This window comes from Tasmannia lanceolata, unplaced genomic scaffold (genome assembly GCF_043159265.1).
Source record: "Tasmannia lanceolata isolate RefF3 unplaced genomic scaffold, GAP_Taslan_0.1 ptg000002l, whole genome shotgun sequence".
NCBI classification, from domain to species: Eukaryota; Viridiplantae; Streptophyta; class Magnoliopsida; order Canellales; family Winteraceae; genus Tasmannia; species Tasmannia lanceolata.
This window is the reverse complement of record NW_027518679.1, coordinates 51,122,295-51,149,748: the sequence shown is the minus strand read 5'-3', so window position 1 is coordinate 51,149,748 and position 27,454 is coordinate 51,122,295. Positions and strand designations below refer to the sequence as shown.

At 39.4% G+C, this 27,454-nt stretch overlaps 2 protein-coding genes across 4 annotated transcripts in view; both read left to right on the top strand.

Moving 5' to 3' along the window:
- The window catches only part of LOC143877527 (Zincin-like metalloproteases family protein), a 34,326-nt gene extending 14,319 nt beyond the window's left edge, over nt 1-20,007 (top strand). For both annotated transcript variants that reach the window (XM_077379633.1, XM_077379641.1), the window contains exons 13-17: nt 14,110-14,235; nt 14,579-14,646; nt 18,797-18,932; nt 19,082-19,247; nt 19,418-20,007. In XM_077379633.1, the coding sequence (XP_077235748.1) occupies nt 14,110-14,235; nt 14,579-14,646; nt 18,797-18,932; nt 19,082-19,247; nt 19,418-19,659 (738 nt within the window). In that variant the 3' untranslated portion in view covers nt 19,660-20,007. The remainder of the gene's footprint in view (nt 1-14,109; nt 14,236-14,578; nt 14,647-18,796; nt 18,933-19,081; nt 19,248-19,417) is intronic.
- On the top strand, nt 19,761-26,943 carry LOC143877539 (uncharacterized). Of its 2 annotated transcripts, none has more exons than XM_077379663.1 (3): nt 19,761-19,895; nt 24,721-26,393; nt 26,520-26,943. In XM_077379663.1, exons 2-3 carry the CDS (start codon nt 24,725-24,727, stop codon nt 26,885-26,887), a joined length of 2,037 nt encoding a protein of 678 aa, XP_077235778.1. In that variant the 5' UTR covers nt 19,761-19,895; nt 24,721-24,724; the 3' UTR covers nt 26,888-26,943. The 2 variants fall into 2 exon arrangements, with proteins under 2 accessions (XP_077235778.1, XP_077235770.1); XM_077379655.1 differs by lacking the exon at nt 19,761-19,895 and adding an exon at nt 21,974-22,157.
- The last annotated feature ends 511 nt before the right edge of the window (nt 26,944-27,454 follow it).

The window sequence follows — 27,454 nt, the reverse complement described above, 5'->3', positions numbered from 1 at the left end:
ATTAAAAGCAACTAAAGTAAAAGCTACCCTATGCTAAGAAAATAAACACTACTAAAATTTCCTCCAAACCTCCGCCTTAACATTTCAGTCCCCCAAAACCTAAACTTCTAAATGTTCCAAAAACTATGGAAGCCTCCTTCTTTCCGGAAAAAACTACAGCAGCGTCTCATCTTTAGACGACTTACCGATGAGAGTATTTTTCCAATTCGTCCAAGATGTGCTGGATTTGGAAATCAGGCATTTCAATGAGAAGTTCCTCCGGAATTCGATCCAAGCGTTTTTTCTTTCAACGATCCTTTCTTCCACTAGACGAATGCCTACTACCTCCTCTCGGCCTTTTCTTCAGCTAAAAGTAGTTTGAAGAAGGGGTGTTTAAATAATGGCGAGCGGGTCTCTTTGACCTCGCCAGTCTCACATACATTATACAATGTGAAGGGGCAGTCCTAGGCTTCTTGTTTAAAAGTTTTCCACTGTTTTTGGAGGAGCTCTGCTGTCATTTCTTTGTGGGTTGGGTCAATAGTGGAGGCCCTCTCCTCATCGTAAGTCATCGACCTCATTCTCGTGAGGGTGTTTTCTAAAATTATAATTTCCGTGAATAACTGCCTGCTCCGCCCGTCTGAACCAGAGGAAAGACCCACCAATATTGTCTTGATTGTCCATTCCTGGTTGATGATTTGATCTCCCGGAGAGAAGAAGAAACGCCCAAAAACCGAGTGCTCCTTTGGGCTTTTTACTGCTCTTAAAAGGACTGAACTAGCGATGCCCTAAAAAGCCAAATCCAGGACCTTAGAACTTCCCGCATCTCGATAAGGGGATAAGAACTATTTTAGCAATAAAGTTAATGTGGTCCACTCCCCAAAGTCCTATCTCTAATGAAAATATATAAGAAACTTTGCCAGTACAACTTTATCTCGAAGTCCTCACGTCTACTGTAAGTAATAAAGGGGATTCCATACCCAAAAAGCCAATATCGACTAGAGACTGAGGAAAAGCGCCCAGTGGCTTATCCCAGAGCAAAACCTATTGTAGGCAAATCGGGTGGTTCTGGATGATTTCTCCAAGCTGCTTATCAACCCTTCAATTGATTTTACCACCCTAGCCTTAAGTTTTAAACTAAGAAAAGATCTCGCCAGAATAAGTGTTCCTTACTCTTGAAAAGTTGCCAGCTTTTTTTATCTTCTAGCCACTTTACTTTCCGCTTAGGGGCGACATGCTAGATTTTTGCTTGATCCTATGTCCCATCACACCTTTCCCAGAACCTTTCTCAGTTCTAATCTTGGACCGAGCACCGGGAAAATTTGATTGGTTAGATTTGAATTTTGAGATCAGGTTGGGGTCCAATGGAGCACCAGAAAACCAACTCTGAGGATTCGATGGATTCCCAACCGGAGCCACTAAGTTGTCCAAGCCAGCGGATTCCAGAGGAATTTCTTATAACCGCCAATCCAGTGAGCTAGAGTGCTCAAAATTGGGTGTACAATCATTTTTTCCGGGGATTTCGATCCTTATGGGATAAGTCTGGTTCAAAATCCTGATCTTAACAAATGAACCTGAAAAATTCCTTCGGGGCGCTGAAATTTTGGCTGAGACGAAGCTCATGCAGTGCTGATGATTTCCTTCCATCTTTATTTCCGGGACCCTACCAAAAAACTCCTTATAGCTTTAACCGGTGATATGGCCCAAGCATGTAAAGGGATATCGTAAAACTTTACCCAAAGGGCTTCCTCGCCTTGAGGGAACTCCCTATTCCAAGGTGCAAGAGAGCGTAATTAGGACCCCAGAGTTTCAACAGCTTTAGTGAGGATCTTAGAGGCTTGTTGTTCTGAGTCAAACATAAAGAGGAGTTCATCTTCCACCAGAATACATGGGCATTGTAAAGATGGAATGTCCCATAACTTTTGTGCCCAAAACCAGAGGTCTTTTAACGAGCCATTAAGATATTTCTTTTTCCCTATCAGACAAGCTTTTAGGGTATCCATTCGAATTTCCACTTCCCTACCCGAAATGGACGAGGCCGAAATACCTCCGACCCCATGAGAGGAGATAGTACTAGTGTCAGGCCATCAATCGTCCTCAGCGTAGCCCACCTCTAGAAAGGGTAAAGGGCTAGGCTGGGATACCCATTTAGAAGGGTTCCTACTCTGTCGATACCAACGACAATTATCCTGCCACTTAAAGTTGAGATACTTGCAGGGAGAGCAGAACCAGTTCCTAACACTACTATCTACCCCTTGTTTGGTCCTCCCCTCCGCACTCCATTTTACTATATCTTGTTTGCAGATTCTGCATCTTTTCCGCCAACCAAAATTTTGGTATTGGCAGTGGAAACACTGCCAATCCTCAAGCCATTTTCTCCCCATCCTTCTAAATCTATCAAATTTATATGGATTAGCCAGAGTGATTCTTTGAAAAAGGCAGAGGATCATGTGTCTACGAAAAATTTCTCTATGGGTTGAAGCAGTCACCTAGGCAATGGTATCTACTGTTTGATTCATTCATGATGAGGAATGGGTACACGCATAGTCGCTTAGATTGCTGTGTTTATTGTCGTGCTATTGATGATAAGTCACATATTTGCTTCTATATGTTTATGATATGCTAGTTGCTACTAACACTAAGCTGGAGGTCGATAGGCTAAAATCATTGTTAAGTCAGGAATTCGACATGAAGGATTCAAGTGCTGCTAAGAAGATCATTGGGATGAAAATTAGACGAGACTGGAAAAAGGGAGTGGTTTAGCAGCTTTAGCTTTCTCAGGCCAAGTACTTTGAACAAGTGCTACAGAGGTTCAACATGGAAAGTGCAAAACCAGTTAGCACTCCTTTGGCAGACCACTTCAAACAAACTGGGTAAGTATTTATGTCCATATACTAATGAGGAACGGCCAGGCATGCCTAACATCCTTATGGGGATACAGACTTTGGATTTCGAGCGTATGAGTTACGAAGGAGACAGAGAGACATGCACACGACTTCTTCAATCTGGATGGACGGTCGTATTCTTTGATCCAGGTGTTTTAGATCGTCGATCCGACGGCAAAGATGGTTCATAGATGTTAGTTATTGGGTTTTGAAAGAGTCTTTTATGAGTCTTAATTTATAGGGGGTAATAGGGTCTTTTTGCATCAAAATAGCTTAAGTGATGTGAGGTATGACTGTTTTAAATAGGCCCCACACATGTATTAAGGGACTTTAAGTGGGAGCATATCTTTAAGTCTTTAGAAAAGGGTAGTTTCGTCCTTAATTTTTTTATTGGTTTTTGATATAAATACTTTATGTTGTGTTTGTAAAAGGAAAACTCTACACTCATTTGCATTTGGATATTGAGAGCTTCTTTTAGAAAAACTTCTTCATCATCTTCTTTTTTGGTGAGATGTCAAGGAATCTTTGGTGAGATGCCAAAGAAACTCATGGTGTGAAGCCTTGAGATAAGTAGCATACTTTTATTGCTTGTCATCTATTGTTTTACTATTCTTCTCTCTTCTATTTTTGGTTTTTCACCCATAAACCACCTTCCAGGGAACCCTAAACCCCCTTTAACCTCACAGAAAACCTTTCTTGCATTACTTTTTCACCCATCTTCCACCCTAAAACTCCTAAAATACCCATAAAAATATTGTCCAACCTTAGAATCACGATTCAAACCCATCCATGCTCTTTGCCCTTCTCATTTTGTCTAAAAATTAATTTTACCCCTTCCAGGCAGCCTTCTACTACGTCCTTGCGTAGGTCTGCACCCCTCCAAACCTATCATAAACCTCATAGGACTATTTCCCCAACCTACCCAAACCCTTAATTTTCACTCATTCGTTTCATCCATATTCCCTAGCACCGTAGTCTACACCATCCCGACATCCTACAACTTCCTGACTTGTATCGACGCACCTCGTAACCTACCCAAAAGCCCTCTTTGAGGTCTAGAATCTTCCTCGTAGATACATTGCTATTGTTTTGAGATCTTGTGAGATTTTGTATGTGGGATTGAGAGACATTTTTGTGGGTTTGCGAAAATTTCTTGTTTGTGAGAATTGCGACTTATTGGAATTATTGCTATTTGCATGTATATGTGTAGATTGATTACATAATTAAATTTATTCATGGATAATCTTAAAATCTCATTCGTTTAATCATATTTTCATGGTTGAATAATAGGAGTTGCATATTGTCTAGATTTACGACACATTTGTTACTATCTTTTTCATATTTGTGGACTTCCTAAAGTTGATAGTCTGTCACCTTAATTCCGTTTCTAGATACCCTCATACAATTGTGATCCGTCCTACGTCAATCTCTCATGTCATTGCCATTGGTTGTCTAATGTAATCGTCTATACGAGGCCCGATATGACTTATGCTGCAAGTGTAGTAAGTAGTTACGTGACGAATCTTTGGAAAGGATCAGTAGAATGCAGTGAAGTGGATTCTAAGATACTTACGGAGCACTACAAGTCTTGGCTTGGGATATGGCATGGGCAAAATTGAAAATGAGTTGACAGGCTATGTAAATTCAGACTATGCATGATGCTTGAGCGAGTGGAGATCGACTAAAAGTTGTGTTTACATCAGCAGGTAGGCCCATTTCTTGGAAGGCTTCTCTTTAGTCTACGATCACCTTGTGTCTACGATAGAGACAGAGTACATCGTGGCAATTGAGGCAATTAGACTGCAAGGTTTTAAATTTCGACCGAAATCCGAAATTTCGGGTTTCGGTGGAGATCGAAACCGAAATTAGGTAAAGTCGAAACGTTACAAAATTTAAGGAATATCTCCAAAAAAATAGTTTTAAATTGTTTATTTAATATTATCCCGAAATTTCAGCCGAAATTACCTAAATTTCGTCCGAAATTTTAGGGATTTCGTTGAAATTTGGTAACGGCTAAAATATTGCTGTTTTTAATTTCGATCGATTTCGCCAAAATTTCGGAAATTTCGGCTGAAATTTAAAACCTTGTTTGACTGGCTAGATTGGTTCATGATATGAAGCTTCTACTGTGATAGTCAAAGTGCTACATTTGGAGAAGAATCAAGTATGCAATGCTAGGACGAAACATATTCATGCGAGACATCATAAGATAATATAATGGGTGTTAAATGGGAGTATCAACTTGAAGAAAATGCATACGAATGACAGTCAAAGTGCCATACATTTGGCAAAGAATCAAGTATATAATACCATGATGAAACATATTCATGTTAGACACCACAGGATAAAAGAGTGGGTGGTAAATGAAAGTATCAACTTGAAGAAAATACATACAAATGACAGTGCAATGGATATGTAGACAATGTCAGTTACAATGACCAAGTTCAAGCACTGCTGGGTCTTGACCAATATGATGGGCACCTCATGTGCATGAGGTGTGGAGTCGTGTTCAAGAGAGTACATAGTAGAGTTGATCTTCAGATGTTTGTAGAATTCAAGCGAAGGTGGAGAGTTTTGTACTAATGTCTTGTATTCTGGCATTATTCAGCACCCTAATAGACTAATGTGCGCGACGCGCACACACGAGTCGAGAGGTTTTGTGCTAAAGGATTGGCGTAGGACATATCACGCTTATTTGGCTATCGAGAGTCAGAATGAAGGTGACAAACTATCGAGTTTTGGAAGACCAGAAATATGAAAGGGATAGTAACAAAATTATCATAAATCTAGATAGCATGCAACTCCTACGATTCAATTATGAAAATATGATCAAGCATAAAGATTTTAAGATTATCCATGAGTACATTTAATGATGTAATTAATCTACACATTAGCATGCAAGTAGCAAGAATATAAAGAACTTATAGTTCTCACAATCAAGAAAATTCAATTACTCTATAAAAATGTGTTCCAATCTCACGTACAAAATCTCACAAGGTCTCGATACAATAGTAATGAGGAGGATTCTCGACCTGAAGGAGGGCTTTTGGGTAGGTTTAGAAGTATGCAGACACTAGCCGAAAAGTTATCGAAGGATGCTGGGATGGTGTAGACTATGGTGGTAGGGAATATGAGCAAATTGATGCTTGAAAATTAAGGGTTTGAGTTCTAAAGTGGGTGATTAGGTTGGGGAAATATTCCCACGATGTTTTATCATAGGTTTAGAAGGGTGCAGACATATGCCGGAAGCTATCGAAGGATGTCGAGAATGTGTAAAATAAGTTTTGAGGCAAAACGAGAGGCTCAGGATATGGATGGATTTGAATGATATTTCTAAGGTCGGAAAAATATATTTTAATGGATATTTTAGGAGTGTTGGGTATAAGGTAGGTGGAAAATAATACAGGAGAGGTTTTGGGTTCCCGGAAAGGTGGTTTATGAGTAAAAACTAAAAAAAAAAAAGGAACATGAAAGAGATAGGAAGGTTGGAATCTCACCAACTGAAACCCTGAGCATCACGACAAGGGGTTCCTAGGCATCACACCTTAGTGAAAATAGACTTCACATCCATGATTTGCAAGAAAGTAAGAGAAAACTCTTTTTCATTCATTCATCCATAGCATAACATAGAATCAAAGAAAAGTGTCTTGAGGCTTACAATATAAGAAAAAGAAGAGAAATAAAAAGTTCTAAAAGCCTAAGCAAACCTAAGATTTTTTGGTCTAAAATACCCTCTAATGATTTGAAAATCTCTCCCCACATAAAATCCCCGTAACATGTGTGGGGCCTATTTAAAATCCTCACAACTCAAAGAAGCCAAATGATATTGGTGGGAAAAGACCATGGTACCCCTCCTATAACTTAAGAGACTTAAAGGATACCTAAAAATTAAAATGAGTCTTAGGATTGTCTCCATCAAGGATATGTCGATAATTTTTTTGATGTAGTGACATTGATATATAAGCTGCATATTAGGGTTATGAGTGCAGATGTTTTTCTTTGAGTTTTATTGGCCAAGTAGAGTTTTATAACCCTAAACTGAAATAGTGAAACTCTTCTCCTCTGGATGTGGGCACCCAACTGAACCACTCAAATATTGTGTTCTTGCTTGTGTGATTGTGTTTCTCTCAATTTTTTCTTGACGTTTGCTGCTTATTGTGTTTGATCCTATTTGAGAATGTATTTCTTAGTTTCTACACAATCTACCCCAAGAATTCTCAGAACTTGTAGAAGAGAGGGACTGATTTTGGGGCAAAAGGGAAACATTAATGATGATGTCGATGCCAAACTAATGCATGCTGATGCCAGAAGATGGCCCAACCTTGGTCAGAACTTGACTAAGCTTGGGAACCCGCCTTATTTTGCCCCTTCATACTGTCATGACTTTTTTTTTGTTGGTGGGATTAATGGAATCTTTAGAAGTCCCTATCTTTGAAGACCATACAGACTGTTAAGTGGAGTGAGATTGCTTGTTCCAGTTTTAGGAGGAATCAACCAAGGAAACAATGCTATTTGGGAAAAATCAACTGCTAATCATTCAAAAAAAACTTCTTCTAAATAAGGATTGAGACTAGATTATGAATTTTAGGTTCTATATTTAGACATTTTGGAGAGTTGTAGGGGTTCTAGAGTATTATTAGTGTTAACAGAGAGATTTGAGAATGAATATTGTGTGTTGGCCTCCTTGCCCTAACACACACATATATATTTATTATGAAAAGAAAATGAAAAGACTATAATGCCCTTAGGCTACATAATCTTATTCTAACACTCCCCCTCAAGCTGGAGTATGAATGTCATACATGCCCAGCTTGTTACATAAATCACTCAATTGACCTCCATTCAACGGCTTGGTAAACATGTCTGCAATCTGATCATTCGTTCGAGTGAACTCGGTTTGAATTTGGCCTGTTTGAATCCTGTGACGAATAAAGTGACAATCCACTTCTATATGCTTAGTTCGTTCGTGAAATACCGGATTCATAGCTATATGAATGGCTGACTTGTCATAGTAGAGGGATGCAGGTGAGGAGTATGAGAATCCAATCTCTGACATAAACGACCGTAGCCAAATTAATTCACAGCTTGTGTAAGCCATGGCCCTGTATTCTGCTTCTGCACTGGATCGTGACACAACGTCCTGCTTCTTACTCTTCCAAAATACTAGATTTCCACTTATGAAGGTACAATAGCCATTAGTAGATCGCCGGTCAGCAGGAGATCTGGCTCAGTCTGCATCAGAGTATCCCTTAATCCTCAAATGGTTATGCTTCCTGAAGAGAAGACCTTTCCCGGGAGCTTTCTTCAGATACTTCACTATCTGAATCACAACTGACCAATGTGATGTCCGAGGCGCACTCATATACTGGCTAACCACACCAACAACATATGCAATGTCCGGACGAGTGACTGTGAGATAGATCAACCGTTCTACTAACCATCTGTATCGACCAGGATCTTCTAGTGGCTCCTCCTGATCAGGTGAAAGCTTGACATTCGGATTCATAGGAGTCTGTGCAGGTTTTACCCGCAAAAGACCTGTTTCTTCCAAAATATCAAGAGCATACTTCCTTTGGGACAAAGATAGCCCCCTTTGTGAATGTGCCACTTCAATGCCTAAGAAGTATCTCAGAACACCAAGGTCTTTTGTGCTGAATTCATTCTGAAGGAAATCTTTGAGGCTTTTGTATTCCTGCTTTGTCATTCCCTGTAATAACAATATCATCAACATATACAACCAGGAGAATCAAACCATCCTTGCTTCAAGAGCTGAACACAGAATGGTCTACAACACATTGTTTCATACCAAATCGTAGGATGGCCTCACTGAATCTCCCAAACCAAGCACGGGGAGACTGTTTAAGACCATAAATCGCCTTTCTAAGCTTACAGACGGTATGCTGCAACTCCCCCTGAGCAACAAACCCCGGTGGTTGCTCCATATACACCTCCTCCTGCAAATCACCATGGAGGAACGCATTCTTGATATCCAACTGATATAGTGGCCAAGACTGATTCACGGCCAAAGAAATCAATACACGGATGGATGGAATCTTTGCCACTGGAGAGAATGTCTCAACATAATCAATCCCATAAGTCTGAGTAAAGCCCTTGGCAACAAGGCGGGCTTTTAACCTCTCAACAGAGCCATCAGGTAGGTATTTGACGGTGAACACCCACTTACATCCGACTACCTGAGCACCAAGAGGAAGGGAAGCCAACTGCCATGTCTGGTTTTTGGCCAAAGCATCCATCTCAGCCTCCATAGCTGCTCGCCATCCCGAATCAAGCATAGCCTCTTGAGCAGAGTGGGGAATAGAAACCGATGACAAAGATTATATAAATGCGGTATACGAAGGAGATAACCGAGCATAACTTACCGCATCAGAAATAGGGTGATGAGTGGTACGAGAACGAGTACGGCTCGCAATGGAGGCATCAAGAGATTCATCAACTTGAGTAGCATCATCAAAGGATGAGGGTAAATGACCCGCTTGTTGAGAAGAGATGGCAAGGCATGAAGGCTCAACTGAAGTAGTAAAACGCTTGCGAGTATATACCTGGAAGGGACGCTGAACCGGATCCGGTGGCAAACTGGGAACCGGAATCGGCAATGGCAACGGAGGAGGAGATACCGGTAAAGAAGAGGAAGCAGGAAAGTAGGGAGTATCCTCAAAAAATGAGACATCAGCACTGATAAATTTGCGGCGAAGCTGAGGACTGTAGCATCGATAACCCTTCTAGGTTCGTGAATAACCCAGGAAAACACACTTGATTGCCCTTTGGACCAATTTATCAAGTCCTGGGGTGAGATCCTGAACAAAGCAAACACATCCAAACACCTTGGGAGGTAACGAAAATGGATCCCCAGAAGGGTGTAACACCGAAAAGGGGACCGATTGCTAAGAACTGAAGATGGGGGACGATTAGCCAGAAAGCAGGCTGTAAGCATAGCATCAGCCCAAAAAGATTTGGGAACATGCATCTGATACAGAATGGTGCGAGCTATATCTACAAGATACCGTATTTTTCGTTCGGCAACACCATTATGTTGTGAAGTGTGGGCACAAGACGACTGATGAATAATTCCACGACTAGAAAGAAACTCCTGAGAACCGTGCCGATCAGAAAAATACTCACGGGCATTATCAGTACGTAAACATTTAAGGGAACGTGAGTATTGATTTGTAATTTCAGCATAAAATAAACAAAATGTAGAAAACACCTCAGAACGATCCTTTATTATATAAAGCTAGGTCATCCTGGAAAAATCATCAACAAAAATAACAAAGTACTTCCCACCAAACATAGAAGGAGTACGACATGGACCCCAAACATCAGAATGCACTAACTTAAAAGGACTGGTGACACGACTAACAGAACGAGACGGGTAGGAAACACGATGGTGTTTTCCATACTGACAGGACTCACAATGAAAATGACTAATAACACCAGAAACAACGGAAGAACGCTGCAGACTCTCAGGAGAAGGATGACCGAGCCGGCAGTGCCACATAAAGGAATCTGCTGAGGTACTAAACGCCGTGGGAGTGATAGCATCATCCAGGTAGTATAGGCTATTTGTCTCATGCCCCGAGCCAATTGTCTTCCCAGTCGCAAGGTTCTGAAAAACACAATAAGACGGAAAGAATGTTACTGAACAATTAAGGCGATCAGTAAGCTGACTAACAGAAAGAAGATTGCAGGGAAAAGTAGGAACACAGAGTACAGATGATAAGGATAAGTGGGATGTGGCTGTAACAGTCCGAGTGCCTGAAATGGGACATCGAGTCCCATTGGCCAAGGTGACCATCTTAGTAGGAGCACAAGAAGTAAATGAACTAAGAAGTGTACTGTTACCGGTCATATGATGAGAGGCACCAGAATCAATAAGCCAGGAAGCGGAGTGGCTAAGGGAGCAAGATGGGTTGCTACCTTTTGTGGCAAGTTGAGCAGCCGTTTGTTTCCCTTTCTCCTGTAGGCGCAAAAGTGACTCATACTCAGTCCGAGAGACGAGCATGGTGTCTGAGGGAGCAGTAGTAGGTGCAGCAGGTGTCTCAGAAGCGAAGTGGGCGGCTCGAGCGGGACGCAGCTCGGGATGGAGATTGTAACAGAAATCAATAGTGTGACCCTCCAAGTCACAATGACTGCAATAACGTGAGCCACGACCCCCATAAGTACGGCCTCCCCCTGAATCTCGGCCAAAGCCACGGCCCTGTCCGCGACGGCTGCGACCACGACCCCTAGCACGAGTGCCCCGAAAAGAACCAGACTGGGTAGCAAAGGCGGACTGCTCACCAGCAACAGAGATAGCCGGATCGGGACGTAGAGCGTGTTGAACGCGAGAAAAGATCTCATCCAAAGATGGGAGCGTGCCTAACCCAAGGATCTGCTGCCGAAGAGGGACAAACTCAGGCCTTAAGCCATCAAAAAACCGAGTAGTACGGAGCTCATTCTTCTGTTGAGCCAAGACCTTAAGGTCGGTGGATGGGGGATGATAAATATCAATCTGCTCACAAAGACTAACAAAATCCGAATAGTACTCAGCAACAGTCTTATCTCCACGCGAGATACGAAAGAAGTCACTGTAAACATCAGTAATCAGCGTGAGATTGTTGCTGTCGGAATAGAGTGTCTCAGCACGCAACCAGACTGCCCGTAATGTATCCAGAAATAGCATGTGGATACATCACGTTAACAGAGAGATTTGATAATGAATATTGTGTGTTGGCCTCCTTGCCCTAACACACACATATATATGTATTATGAAAAGAAGATGAAAAGACTATAATGCCCTTAGGCTACATAATCTTATTCCAACAATTAGGTTTAGTTTTCTGGGGTTTGGTCCATAAGCCATTTGCTTTTGGCTATTTCTTTGTTGTAAAATAGGCATAAGAGGTAATTTGGAAATAAAAAAGGAGTTTGGGCTTGAGTGCAAGGAAAACTCAGGTTAGAGGCAGGAGTTGTTTCTTTCTTTCTTTAAAAAAAAAAATAAAAATAAAAATGAAAGAGCACTTCAGGCTTTTGTTTCAGTTCCCATTGCCCGAATTTCTAAGTTGCGTATTTTGATATTTTCTCTTTTCTTAAGCGGTCTTCTCTAATTGGTTGCTTGGAGATTCTCTTAAGTTATTTTTTTAGTGGAGATTTTCAATTTATTTCACTCTTTGGGTTCTAGCTGTTGGGTTGTGCCAGAGAGTCCTCTAATTTACTTTTACAGTAATAGATTTCTGTTAGTTGCTGTTTTACCAGTTTTTGGCTTGTCAAATTCCTTGGGGGATGGATCCATAAGAATCGACCTATCCCAATAACAAAGAAACCTGACTGGAATGATCCTGTATTAAGAACTAAATTGGCTAAAGGGATGGGGCATAATTATTATGGCGAACCTGCATGGCCCAATGATCTTTTATATATTTTTGTAGTAGTAATTCTAGCCTCCACAGTCGAGTAATGACGGGAGCCTCGTGCACTGGGCCGCCCTTTTAATTCTAGCCTGCATAGTCGAGTAACCCCAGCCCCTATAACGACTCCTCTTGTCTAGCCCACATCTATCTATCCTACCCTCTTCTCTTCCTTTTCCCAGGACCCGTTAAACTGACCATCTCCTTCATTCTAACCCAAAAAGAATGCTTCTACTATAGCCCGTGACACTAAGCCCACTCTCCAATAAGGAACATGAAATTAAGCTCCCCCACGAGGCCTTCCGAAGCTCTGATCCACCACCCGAATCCCTGAAAAACCTAGCCAAATCCAAAGGAAATGAACTAGGAATTTCGGATATCGGTATGGAACCACCGTCACAACGTATAGCGTGCCAATAGGAACCTTGAAATGGGAGTTTCGCGAGTTTCACAGGCACGTGCAAACACCTCTTCTCCTGTACAGCGTACTTTGACCGCCTAATCGCGGGTAATCGCAAGAAGGAATACACCTCTTAATCGGAATTAGTGGCACACAAGGCGGCTGTGATGGTATCTGCAACTCCTATATATGAGGGAAAGTACAGGTATGCCAGAGGGGGTGCATATCCTCTTTTCTCTGCCAGGGATGGCATGCCTTACAGGGGCAAGGAGAAGTGGGAAACCATTGGCGCGCTAAACGACTGTGACGATGGCTCCATACCGAATCCCCAATCCCAGAAAATTGGGCTGAAAATCTCTTTTTCCGGGGGATCGGGCTAAAAACTAGGACGCTTATGTTAGCTGACCCATCGGACGAACCCAACCTTCGATTTCATATAGATAGATGTTGAGCTTAAATCGTTTCATTGGGATCAGTAGAGAGGGTAATATAGACCCAGTGGTGACGAGTGGAGTGCAACTCCATTCGCTCATAAGCACGGAACGAACCTTTAAAGGATAGCCCTTTGAGTATAGTTGTGAGAACTCCATGAGCAACAAGGATATTCATTACAGATGGAATACAGAACGATCATATTCAATAGAGCAAGTTGAGGGCTTACGCATGGAACAAAGCCAAGGGAAGCAAAGGCATGCGCTGGTCATGGGACCTCTCGTGTGGTAGTCCTGTAGTCTCAGCAAAGACATCAGAGAACTGCGACAAAAGTGCTTGAAAATTAGTATATAGCGTGGAACAGGAATCCGTGGCGGAGGGCTACCATCCCTGGCAGAGAAAAGGGGATCATGCTGGACCCCTCTGGCGTACCTCTAGTTTCCGCCATCCTATGGACTAGAAGATACAATCACTGCCTTCTTGTGTGCCGCTTGAATTGAAGGCCCTTCTAAGTAAGAATTGAATATGTTTGATTCCAGTTATCTATTTCCATGTCTAAGAAATGTAGGAACTTTTAGAAATATTTTTCCTTTCCAAACTTTTCCTCAAAATTCTTGGAATCCAAACAAGGCCATTGGGTTATTCTTTTTGAAGCATATACCACTGAGCATTCACTGGAATCGGTCAATCTGGAGAAAATAATTTCATGTTAATGCAGCTTGCAATGCTCTTTTGTCAATTTAAGGCTGCGACTGGTGGAAAAAAAACATGCTATTAATGTAGAACTCGATGCAAAAGACTTCAGTGGGGAGTAGGTTACATTTAGCTGTAATAATTATTGTTTGTCAGTTAGTTAACAATGGTCATCTTTATATTGTCCAAACTTATTTTTATTTGTTGATAATTTTTATTTGTTTTTTTATCTGTTGATAATTTTAATTTGTTGTATGTCCATATATCAACAGATGCTAAAATTTTGCTGGTACCTTACTTTACGTGGTGACTTTCTTAGGTTGTAGCCCTAGTGTGCAACTTTTCAGCTTCCCCTGGCTCATCAATTGCAACGCTTAACCACTGGGAAGTAGAAACTCTTTTTCATGAGTTTGGACATGCTCTTCATTCTCTTCTTTCAAGAACGGTATTTCATGCATACTTAACCATACAAATTTCATTATCCGTTTCTGTATGTATTTATCTACATGGTTTTAAATTTCAGCTGAAATGCCGAAATTTCGGTTGAAATTCCGGATTTCAGCAGGGACCGACACCGAAAGTACACATTTCGCTGTCGGCTCATATTTTGGCTGAAATTTCGGCATTTTTATATTTTTTTAATATTTTTTGAAATTTCGGGAAAAAATTCGGATTAAACAATTTTTTTAACTCAATTTCGACCAAAATTTAGAAATTTTAGCCGAAACCCAAAACCGAAATTTTAAACCTTGTTTATCTACTGATGTATCTTGTATTGAATTCTCTAGGATTATCAGCATTTCTCGGGCACCAGAATGGTTCTTGATTTGGCTGAAACGCCTGCACACCTTTTTGAGTAAGTATTGGTCTTTGGTTATTTTGGTGCTTATGTTTCTAACCATGAAGGTTATTTGCATAGTTGCATGGAATAGAATGTGGTTGGGAAGTTGTTAGTGTGCTATTTCTAGTTTTGTTCTTAGTTGTCTATTACTTAAAATAGTACGACTATGCGGACAGACACCATTATAATAAATTCTAATTTTCAACAATAGTTCCCACATGGAGACTTATGTGTATAATTGGGACCATTGATCTAGTGGACCATCAAGATTCAACTCACATGGACCTAGTGCCATGCTGAATGGACATATCCATAATATTAAGGCCGCCTATAAGAATCAACAGTTTAGCTTCTTGAACCCCAAATGAGGCATAGTAGAATAAGGGGCTAGGATCGTCTGATCAAGGTGGGTTAAACGGCTATGTGCAGGAATTGTGTACCGCAGTTGGATCCATAGGCCTGATCGGATCAATAGTCCTGATCACATCCTCGTGGCTTGTGAGGTCCAAAAAGTGGCTGTAGGAAAGAGCCTAAGAGCCATTGCTTCTTGTCATATTTCTACTGAAAATTCAAGCTTCAGCGCAATAACAATTACAGAGATGGCACCACCCAGTAGAAAATCTCTAGTAACGGATGGCTGACTTCACTCACGGGGAAGCCTAATGTCATCATGTTACTCGCCAACCTTATGCATAGCAGAATGGATTGAGGTGTAGCTCCCTACTCCGATAGTTTCTTTAGTCCTACAGAACTCTTGTGGTTTGAACAAATATAATGGAAAAGCATTTCTTGTGGATATGACATCTTTCCTCGCAAACCTTAGTCCAACCAGGTAGGTCTTACTTAAAATTTTACTTACAGACAGTTTTTTGGATCTAACAAAATGTCGTGGGGATTCCATAAACCGATTAAAGATAGTTTAAACTTTAAAGCCGCTAGTGTTAATAAAAGAATGGATTCCAGTAACAGGCTGTATTAAATAATAAAGTGAAGTTGCAATAAATCTAGCATTATAAAGTAATATGAATATGAACTGTGGATGAAACTGGACAGAAGAATGAAAGAGAAGTCTGTGCAGCCTCTATAAAGGGTAGGGAAGTCAGTACTACATGTGTTATATTGATATCGTCAACAAGAATGGGTTAACTGCTTTATACAGGGAAGCCTGGGTGATACATAGGTCACATGTTATGTGACAAGAGAACAAATGCATGACAAAAACTATATATTCTGGACTTAAAAATTCCAACATGTATTAAATTTGTCATTTCTACATGTTGCTGCTGTAAGACCCTCATGGTTCACAGAAAGGGACAGTATTCTGAATCTCCTCTATAATACATACTGGTACACATTCAGTACAATCATAGAATTGCAAGTTTTAGGAATTTATAGTTTCACATGTTTTATTCACGTATATTTAATGTTAAATTTTTGGAAAAAGATCCACATACATTTTATTTGAAACTTGAGATGAGTTTTCAAGTTTTAAATGCACTATTTTTTTTTAAATACGTTCTTTCAACATTACCAAAAGGATAAAATATTCTTTTAGGAAGAAATAATCACGTAAATATGAAACGTACACTTAAGAGGAAACGCACATGCGCTTCCCCTAAATTTTGGAAGCGAGAAGAACTTAACTTCCCAAGCGAATGTCTAGGGAAATGAGCTTCCCATCCGACCATGACGTTTCCGGCAACTATTGTCAATACCACATAGAATTACGAGGTATTATCGGTCCCATGCCAATCTGACATTCCTTGGATAAGATACGGTTACTTTGCTGTGCTGTGCTGTTCAATGATGCTGCCTGCCTAATATCATTCTCTACATTAATGAAATGAAATTAAATGCAAAGTAAAGATGGTTTTATAAAAACATTTTCCCTTTTCGTGCTTAGTTAGATACTCATCATTTGCATGATGTTTAGATTTTGAAATTTGGAATTCCTTTGACTCTTCACTGGGCCCACCTTCGATTCGCCTAGGATGAGCCCACAAGTCATTTTTTTTGAATGGTTGCAATTTCATTCAAAGAGAAAAGGGAAGACCGAGATGGTCAACCGGAAAGTACAAATGGAAGCCACAAGGAAAACATAAAGGTACAATTAGTTAATAATTTTTATTTTTTTGTTTTGTGTGTGTTGGGGGGGGGAGGAGGATTGGATTGGGATCAAGCATCTCCAGCCCATGCTACCCCATGCCTTTCCGTAGCAAGTCTGTCTACCACACTATTAGTTGACCTTCTGGTATGTTTAAATATGATTGACAACCCTTCCATCCGATCTTGAATCTCATCAAAGAACTGGACGAATCTCCAAGGAGTGAAAATCGATCCATTAAGCCATCGAATGACATTCATGTAGTCGCCCTCCACTATAACCTTATCCAAACACTATATTCCCTGATGGAAGGCTCTAACCTTCGTCTCGTTTGCGTCTACACTATATCCTTATCCAAACACTTAATTCCCTGATGGGCGGCTCTAACCTCCGTCTCGCTTGCATCTACAATCCCAAGAGGACTTGAAAAGGCCCACATAACCTCACCACTTGAGTCTCTAAGGACACCTATGCTTGCTGGACTGGGGTTACCCATACTAGAGCCATCAAAGTTACCCATACTAGATCCCACTTGAGTCTCTTAGGGCAATTTTTTTGTTTTTTTTTGTTTTGAGAAATAGTAACTTTATACGCTATAAATCATAACATCTTTTTATTTCTTTTGTCATTTTCGACCATTTCAAGCGAATTTTGGAAATTTTAGTCGAGTTTCAGTTTAAATTTCAAAATTTTGATGGAAATAATGAAGTGGAACGAATCCATTGAGATTTAATTTTGGTGGGGATGGAAACAGAAACATTTTGGTTGTTTCATCACTAAACCTTTGCTCTCTCCCTATCAAATATGCACTTTTTGTGTGATGCATTTTGCCAGTTCCTTAGCCTGTGATGCGAATCCGGGGTTCGCAGATTACTTTTCTAGGAAGAGAAAGAGAGTAGAAGGATAGAAAAGGAATGGGAAGGGATGGCTGACACACCTAAGAGGAGAGAGAAGTGAGTGAGAAATAAAGAGGGAGAAAGAGAGGAAGGGAGACAAAAAGATAGGGAGGGAAATGGTTGGCAACTAAGTTAGGACTTGGGAGTATAAGGTCACTTTTATTCAATCATGTATTGACTTTTCAATTTATAGAGATTTTAAACCCCATGAATTCATGATTACGAATGATTAAGACTCCTAAACCAAACCCAAATCAAGTTTTAAACCCCAATTCCTACCCCTACTAGGACTCCTATCTACTTACATCTCTTTTTTCATAAATTTTCCTTCTTGAAACAAAATTCTTAGCATTCTAAGGACTCCTATTGTCTACTAATAATAAGAAGACAAGTGTCAAATTACTTAGTCAACTCCTAATGACTTAATGACTCGCATTACATGGACTCTATCTAATCGTACTACAAATAAGCTTGGACTCTTCAAACCCATAGTGAAAACTAACCCACTTCAAGTCCTCCAAATACAAGCAATGTGGGCCACTTAATAATTTAAGTGATTAATCACAAATGACTTAAATGCCTCCATCGGCCATCACTTGAGATTTTAATAATAAACATATGGGCCCCTTTTTAAGCGCCTACAACTTAAAGAAACCAAGTGCTATCGGTGGTAAAAGACCGTAATATCTCTCTTATAAGGGACTTAAAAGATACCAAAAGGACATTTAAAAATTTGAATATGGCCCTAGGATGGTCTCTATCAGCCTAAAAGTGCTGCCATATTCTTCACAATTTGAAACATTTTAATGCAATGATGCTGACTTCCAACACTCCTATGACCACCCACATATTCGCAAACTGTTCCATGTGAAGCTAAGGATCAATTTGTTAAAATAATTATATGGTCAGTTCCATTGTGCACAACCTAGCTAGGTTACATCCACTGTTTTTCCTTTTATGTTCTTGCCAAACTTTTTATGTTTCAAGTTCAACTATTTTCCATTCTATTGTTGCAGTTTCAAGACTTGTTCTTGCATAGGCCAAGTCTTGAATTCACATCTATTGTGGTTGAGCTATTTGGACCAAGGCTAAGTGATGGAAGATCACATGCCTTTAACTTTTCTTCTTCCAAATGTGACAACTTGTGATTCTGGTGATCTCCTAGGTACTATGCATGGGATTACCGCGTTCTACAAACGTTTGCTAGACATTATTTAACTGGTGATGTGATACCCGAGAAACTGGTTGAATCAATGAATGGTGCCAAAAGTATGTTTGCAGCGACCGATCTACAGCGCCAGGTAAACTTCCTGAGCTCATTGCTGATTATCCCACTTTTACTGTAGCTGGCTACACATCATTTTCACATCAATCTAAATGAGATCCATTTTAAGTCTCATTTACCCTTTTTGGGCACCATGATACTGACTATTACTTCCTTTTCCCTCAGATATTTTACTCATTGATCGACCAAATACTTTTTCGGGAATCAGCTTCAGCAATCAGAGATACAGTTTCCATTGTTGCAAACTTGAAAAGGCAATACACTAGTTGGAAACATGTAGAAGGCACACACTGGCATACGCGATTCAATCACCTTATAGCTTACGGTGCAGGTATCGACCTCAGTCTTCATATTTGTGATCTCCAAATCTACTCAGTACCTTCTTTTGTTGAGTTTTCAATAATCATTAGTCTTTTCATACGCATTAATATCCATGAACCAAGTAATCTTTTTCAATTGTCCATCTTTGAGTAGACGATAACTCGGGGTTGGTGGGTGTAGGTTATTATAGCTATCTATATGCAAAGTGTTTTGCTGCAACTATATGGCAAGAGGTATGCCTTGAGGATCCACTGTCCTTGGCAACAGGATCTGCTCTTAGAAATAAATTCCTGAGGCATGGTGGGGCAAAGGACCCATCCCTTCTGCTGAAGGATTTTGTAGGTGATCACATTCTAAGATCTCGCGACGGTGGAGTAGTCCCCAACATCAGCAGCCTTTGTAAAGAGATGAACTTGTCATGATTGGCTATCCCTGTTGTAAGCCAAAATGGGAAATGCGTCTTTATTTGAGTGGAGAGGTAGTCAAATCAGAAATCCCAGGGTTGATTCTACATGCTTATGGTTTTAAGACCTTGCATTGTGCAACACAGAGGAGCACATTAAAAGTTAGCTATAGCATGGGAAGGAAGCTGAATGGTGCTATACTGACCTTGTATCTCCGATCCATATTCACATTGCATTGCAAGTTATGGCTTCAGGTAATTTTATTACTGTAACATATTACTTGGTCCAAATGTGGATGCCATAGAATTCTTTCTGTAACATTGAATTCGCTGTCCTTTAGCTATTTATTCAATTCACAGCTGTTAATTTGTGACCCAAATCCATTTACTTTGGAAATGTGGCATCGTAAACCTGTGTCTGCGATTGGATTGCCGGAATCAGGAATCAGAATCGGCATCCTATTCCAATCTACCCATAAACTTTATGACACCAAATTATTTGCATCACACTAAATACAAATAGGGTAGATTGTGCAAATCACACTGTATACGGTTTTGAACTCGAAATCAAACCTAAATTTGAGTCCAATAATCAGTTTTGGACTCATAATCAGTCCTCAAAATCCAAAACAAACACAGAGCCTAAGGAAAAGCCCCTCAATAGCCTGCCTTACTGCAGGAAGAGTGGGACTTGTAGGTTGGAGGTGACGCTCAGACCACCTAGTGAAAAATCTCGACCAACCTATTTCAAAGTTATTACAATGAAAACCCTTGGATGAAATATTTCAATCCAGATCAATGCATTTTTAGCTATTGAATGTGTACAGTTTCCTATAGTTATTAATTCGTTGTTTACTAGGGCCCTGTTTGGATTGCAAGAAAAGCATTTCTGATGGAAAATTGTTTTATTGGGATGTATAAGGAAATGACATGATTATAATTAATTTAGAGGGATCTTTGGTAGCCATGAAAGTGTTTTACATGGAATATTGGTTTATCAAGTGGTGAGAGAGAGGCAATGGCTTGAGTGAGGGTTAGGGGTGTAAACAGATCGAATTCGGAGCGGATATGGCTATATCCGAATTCGATTACAGTATACACAATCCGAATTCGGATTCGGATTCGGATTCGACGGATATTTAATATCTATTACCGAATTCGTATCCGTCGGATATTGTTCGAATTCGGATATTATCCATATCCGTTTATCTGGTAAATTCGAACAATTTATTGCAGCACTTTATCTTTTTTCTCCTACTTACTCGAATGAATTTTTCAAACCTTAAAACTAGACCTCTACATTCTCTTCACAAAATTAACTCTCAAACCCTAAAATATATGAGATCATCTTCTTCCTTTTAAAACAAAGGCAGAGAGAGAGGGAGGCGATGGGGATGGATGATAGTGTTGGCAGTGGTCTTTGGGTTTTTCCTTTTTTTTTTTTGTTGGTATATGATGGAATGAGTTTGGGCTATTTTGATGGAATGAGTTTGGGCTATTTTTGTTTTTATATTTTTTTTCTAAAAAGAATATTCACTTTTCTTATAGAAACAAAAGATAGTGTGTCATTACTAAAAATAAATATTAATGATATTATTAATAATAAATAAAAAGGATTTACTTCTCGGATTCGGATGTTAAACGGATCGGATATACCATTTACCAGATTCGCATCCGCTAAGAGCCGGATATCTCATAAACGGATTCGGATAATATCCGCTTGAAACGGATTCGGATAATATTCGCTTTAAACGGATTCGGATGCGGATGCGGACGGTAATCGAATTTTCGAATATCCATTTACACCCCTAGTGAGGGTGAAAAGTGGCTGAAAAAATAGGGAAAAGAAAAACTAGCGTTTTATTTTTCCTTATTTTGTTTGTCACTTATAATCTCCACTCATGCCCTCTCAATTCTCTCTCTTCAACCTTCCCTACGCTTTTCTCAACGCTTGGTAATCTAATATTTCGTGAAAAAAAAAAATCAGGATTATCAAACATGATCTTGAAGTAAAAATTTTCAGTGTTACCATAACAAGGTCTTGAAGTACAATTTGAATTGGGTTTGTTCAAGTTCTCACCTTTTTTTTTTTTCAGTAAATTTTTTAAGAAATTTAGGTTTAATTTCTACTCGATCTGAATTAGGAAGAATGCGTTCCACTCGATCAAAATATCATTTTTTGATGCAACACAGACGGAATCACTTCTTGTGATTCTTTTCCCCATTTCGTCAAGAGACAGAACGAGAAGTGTTATACGATCTGGCACATGTCCCCCTAAATGGATGGTCTAGATTAATTACTCGTGGGACCATGTATGTATTAACGCACCATGTCTGGATCTCAATCTCAAATGGTAAGCCACACGCTTTGCACGTGAGTAAGAGCCGATTTCAAGTTTTCAACGCTCACTCATCTCTCCCGATTGCAACTTACTGATCGCCGTGGTGTTACATCTCCTCGGCTCTCCCTCTCTTTCCGATTCTCTGAGCTTCAATAAAAAGATCCCTCTGAATCAGGTACCTCTCTTTCCTTAAACCCTACCTTTTATCCTTCATACTTTTTATATTTTACAAAACCGTTCCAATTCGTTAGGGCTTCACCCCAAATCTCATGCCAAGATTTTCTATCTTTCATTAATCTGTTTACTTGTCAATTACCCTATGGAACTCACCTCTATGGGATTATGATCTACCTGTTCTTTGTCACTAAGAGAGAGTTTGATTGCATTTTCATATATGTTTTTTTTTTTAATGGGTAAGGTGGGTTTAGGTGGACCCGTACCAGTGTATTAAAGGATAGTAGTACATTCGAGATTACAAACTGCCAGCCCAATCCTTAGAACAATGTCTAAATGAGAGGGGTGAGCAAAAGATAACCCCAGGATACAAACACCAAACACAGATTTAGGATCAAACCAGGCAAATTAGAAACAAAAATTACGCGGGAGCTGACTGGGTTCAATTGATGGGACCCAGGTGGCCCAAATCATCCTTCTATTGAGAGTTAGGTTGCAATGGATTGGCTACACAAAATGTATTGAGCAGTCTTTATTGGCCTCTATTTGAATCACAGTTGCCGGAAACTCCTTGGGCGGGTGGGAAACCCATTTCCCCTAAAACACGTTTCTTTCTCACAGGTGGTGAGAAACTTGTTTCCCCTAAAACGTGTTTCTCACGTTTCGGAAACATTTCCGAAACATGATAAAAAAAATAAAATTGGAGCCATGTTTCCGAAACTCATGGGAAACATATGAGAAACTTGTGTAAATCATGGGTGAAACGTGTGATAAACGTATGTAAGACTCGTAGAAAACGCATGTGAAACGTGTAGGAAACATGTGTGGAACTTACGAAAATCATTTTGGAACGAATGCATAAAAAATTGTGGAATAGATATTAAAAAAGAAAACAATAGCATATATTGTAATAAAAATAAAAATAAGAAAAATTCAAATAGAAATTTGAAATTAAAAAAAATTTAATTTCATGTGTGTTTTTTCCATCGTTTCTGAAATGCTTCTAATGCATTTCCTAAGACGTTTTTCATGCGATTTTCTATCATTTTCTCGTTTCTCATTTCCCCTATATTTTTTTTCATGTTGTTTCTCGTATTCGTCTCCCATCCTGGTAACTATGATTTGAATATATTTTTAGACATGGAATTAATCAAGATAGAGATTTTGTTGTCAATGAACACCGGCACACTCCTGCAATTCAAACTCTAACACAATGTTTCAAAATGTGGATGCGGGTCAAAATGTGACTGAAGAAAATCCTAGTCAACTTGGCACGACCCGGTCTAGCACTCGGTTGACGTGGCTGAGTACTCGGTAGACGCTGTCATAACTTGGGAGAGTCAAAGGAGTTTTTTTTTTACTTTGTACGGCAAAATGCGGAATGTGGCCAAGGCAAAAGGGAGTTGATTCGGGGGAGTCCACGATGACACGGGGGAGTTTTGAAACTATGCTCTCACATCCATACTTGGATGGAGTATTTCTTTCGTCACGATGTTTCAAATGATTGATCTTCTAAGTATTGCACATTTGCTTTCTTCATCACTTCTTTGTAGAATCTAGGATGAAAGTAGTGGAATTCTTGATTGGCTGCTAATAGAAACCATTGCTGTTGTGAAGATATATTGTTCCTCTAGTGGAGAGAGCAACATAATCTGAAGCTATGTTTTCAAAGTCAAATGTGATCATTACATTGCAAGTGGGCATTTTTGAAACGAGACAAACAATTTACTATAAATTTAGTCAAGTACTGGTCACCAGCATTCATAGAGTGGCATTGCTGGAGCACATCAATAACAAATAAAACCATTGTGAAGTTGGCCTTGCAATTATAGTATATAGAAATATAATGTGCTTCCTAGATTGTGTTGGGGTTGGAGTGTGAAAACTGGAGTAATCACTTGTTTGGTGCAATCCATGTTAATTTTGGTCAATTCTAAACCTAGTATGGGGCTATGAGCATAGATTCAGACCATCTTTATTGATTTCTGAGGCAATGACATTCTTTCTCTTGAAGAGAACTTTTAAGTAATGCAGGAATTTCTTTTATATAATAGAACTTTGCATTTATTGATTATCTTGATAGTGTTGGTTGGTTCCATCCCATAAATTTCGTTCTTTTTTTTTGGTAGATTTTTGTGGTTTTTTGTAACATTTGAAGTCAAGGAAGAACAAGGTCTTCCCATAAGCAGGAGTTGCAGCTTTAATGGCTAACTTCTGAATCACTGAAGTTTATTTTTTGAAGAAGTCTTGATGGTGTCCATTCAAAAAAAGAAAAGAAAAAAAAGAACAAACAAGAGAGAAGAAGAAGAGGTCTTGATAGTGACTTTTCCATCATTCCCTGTTTCTACTGGGAAGGCGAGTGGATATATATTTCTTAAGATTATCACTTATATTTTTTTATTAATTTTGTCTTATTTTGTAATGGAGAGTTGTTAGTTTGTCCTAATTGAAAAGATTGTCTTAGCATTTTATAAGTGTTTGTAGTAGTCTTCATCCTTTTCTTCTGAGGACTTTTGAGGCTTTTTAAATATTGGAGATGAAGATAAATTTGATATTCATTGCAGGAACATGGTCAGAGGAAGAGATGCCTGTTGGGAGCACTGTATCTTGGTGGATGCAGCAAGACAGAAAGTTAGATGTAATTATTGCCAACGGGAGTTTAGTGGAGGGGTTTATAGGATGAAGTTTCACCTGGCTCAAATCAAGAACAAAGACATTGTCCCATGTACCGAGGTCCCGAATGATGTAAGGGATTTGATCCAAACCATATTAACTGCTCCTAAAAAGCAGAAGGCACCCAAGAAGCCAAAGGTAGATCGGGTACAAAATGGTCTACAAAATAGTTCGTCTGCTAGTGGTGGCTTTCATCCCAATGCTGGTGGATCTAGTGGACAACGTGGTAGCACCTGCCCATCTTTGTTATTTCCGCCTCCTTCTCCAAGTGCACAGCCAAATTTGGATGATGCCCAGAAGCAAAAGCACAAAGATGCTGATAAAAAAATTGCTTTGTTTTTCTTCCATAATTCTATTCCTTTTAGCGCTTCCAAATCCGTCTACTATCAAGGAATGGTGGATGCTGTAACGGAGTGTGGGGTAGGCTATATAGCTCCAAGTTATGAAAGGTTGAGATCCCCTCTTTTGGAAAAAGTGAAAGGAGACATAAATGATACCTATAAAAAATATAGGGAAGAGTGGAAAGATACTGGTTGCACAATTTTTTCACACTCCTGGACAGATGGTAGGTCCAAATCTCTTGTAGTTTTTTCAGTCACATGTCCTAAAGGGACCTTATTTCTTAAGTCCATGGATGTATCGTCGCACGAAGAGAATGCGTCTTTCTTGTTTGAGTTGCTAGAGTCGGTTGTTGTTGAGGTTGGTGTGGAAAATGTTGTTCAAGTTATCACAGATAGTACCCCAAGTTATGTTTATGCGGGAAGGCTTTTGTCAAACAAGTACCCTTCATTATTCTGGTCCCCATGTGCTTCGTATTGCATTGATAAAATGTTGGAGGATATTAGTAAGCAAGAATGGGTGAGTACAGTCATGGAGGAGGCAAGGAGCATCACAAGGTACGTATATAGCCATGCATGGATACTAAATATGATGAGAAAATTTACAGGTGGGAGGGAGTTGATACGACCGAGAATTACTAGATTTGTAGCAAATTTTTTGTCCTTGAGATCAATTGTGATTCAAGAGGACAATTTGAAACATATGTTTTCTCATTCAGATTGGTTATCATCTATATATAGTAGACGACCCGATGCCCAAGCTATTGAATCATTGTTATATTTAGAGAGATTTTGGAAGTTAGCTCATGAAGCTGTAAGTGTGTCAGAGCCACTTGTTAAAGTTTTGAGGATTGTAGATGGGGACATGCCTGCTATGGGCTATATATATGAGGGCATAAATTGGGCTAAAGTTGCAATTAAGGTTTTCTATAAAGGGATTGAGGAAAAATATATGCCAATTTGGGAAATAATTGACAGGAGATGGAATATGCAGCTACATTCCCCACTACATGCGGCCGCAGCTTTCCTTAATCCCTCAATTTTTTACAACCCGAATTTTAAGATTGATCTGAAGATGAGAAATGGCTTTCAAGAAGCAATGCTGAAAATGGTTACCAAAGACAAAGATAAGATTGAATTCACTAAGGAACATCCCATGTATATAAATGCACAAGGTGCTCTAGGGAGTGAGTTTGCTATCATGGGAAGGACATTGAACTCCCCTGGTATGTGTCCCAAATATTTTCTATTGTCATTGAGTTTTAACCTCTATAGCCAATAAAATTATATTTTTTTAGATTCTTGGAGCGGCACATGTCTTATTTAATTTGTTATTCTTTTATTATATTTAGGTGACTGGTGGGCTGCTTATGGTTATGAAGTCCCTACACTGCAAAGGGCAGCAATACGGGTACTGAGCCAACCTTGTAGTTCTTATTGGTGCAAATGGAATTGGGGCACCTTTGAGAACCTATACATGAAGAAACGCAACAGGATGGAGCAAGAAAAATTCAACGATTTGGTTTTTGTTCATTGCAATCTCCGATTACAGGCTATCAGTCTTAATAGGGATGGGAAATGTAGACCTGTTATTTATGATGAAATAGATGTTAGTTCTGAATGGCCCACAGAGTCTGAATGTTCATCTCTTCTCCTGGATGATTCATTGTTAGATAATCTACCCTTTGAATGCAGAGATAGCCCATCAGCTTATGAATAATTTAAAAAAAAATGAAAATTTATCATGAAGGAATTGCATGCTGTGTATGATTTGAACTTGGGTTGATAATTGTTTAATTTTGATACGTATTCATTTACTCACCTATCTTCTGAAATGCATTACATTGAAAATTATTGTTTTTCACATGCTATAGATCACTAAGACCGCCACTTCTGCTTTCCTTTGAGTAAAAGAAGAAACCAAAAATTTTATTCTGTGCAGGACTGCATGCCTTGTCGATATTCAATTACAAATTTAACCTTTGTGTGTGTATTGGACATTTATTGACGCTCAATTTAGGTTGTCCATGTCTACTTTCCAAATTTAAGGTTGATAATTCATTGTTTCATTTTGCAAACTATGCTGAGTCAAGAGAATCTACAGCATATATTTGCGCTCAATTTAGTTCACTGGAAAGCATTACCAATTGACATGCGCAGGAGGCATGAGATGATCATACCTAGTGCATTATATTTGAATATGAATGATAATTACTATTATTGTTTGGATTAATATGATTATATATTTTTATCATGGGATTATTCATTACTTGATTATACATTTTCT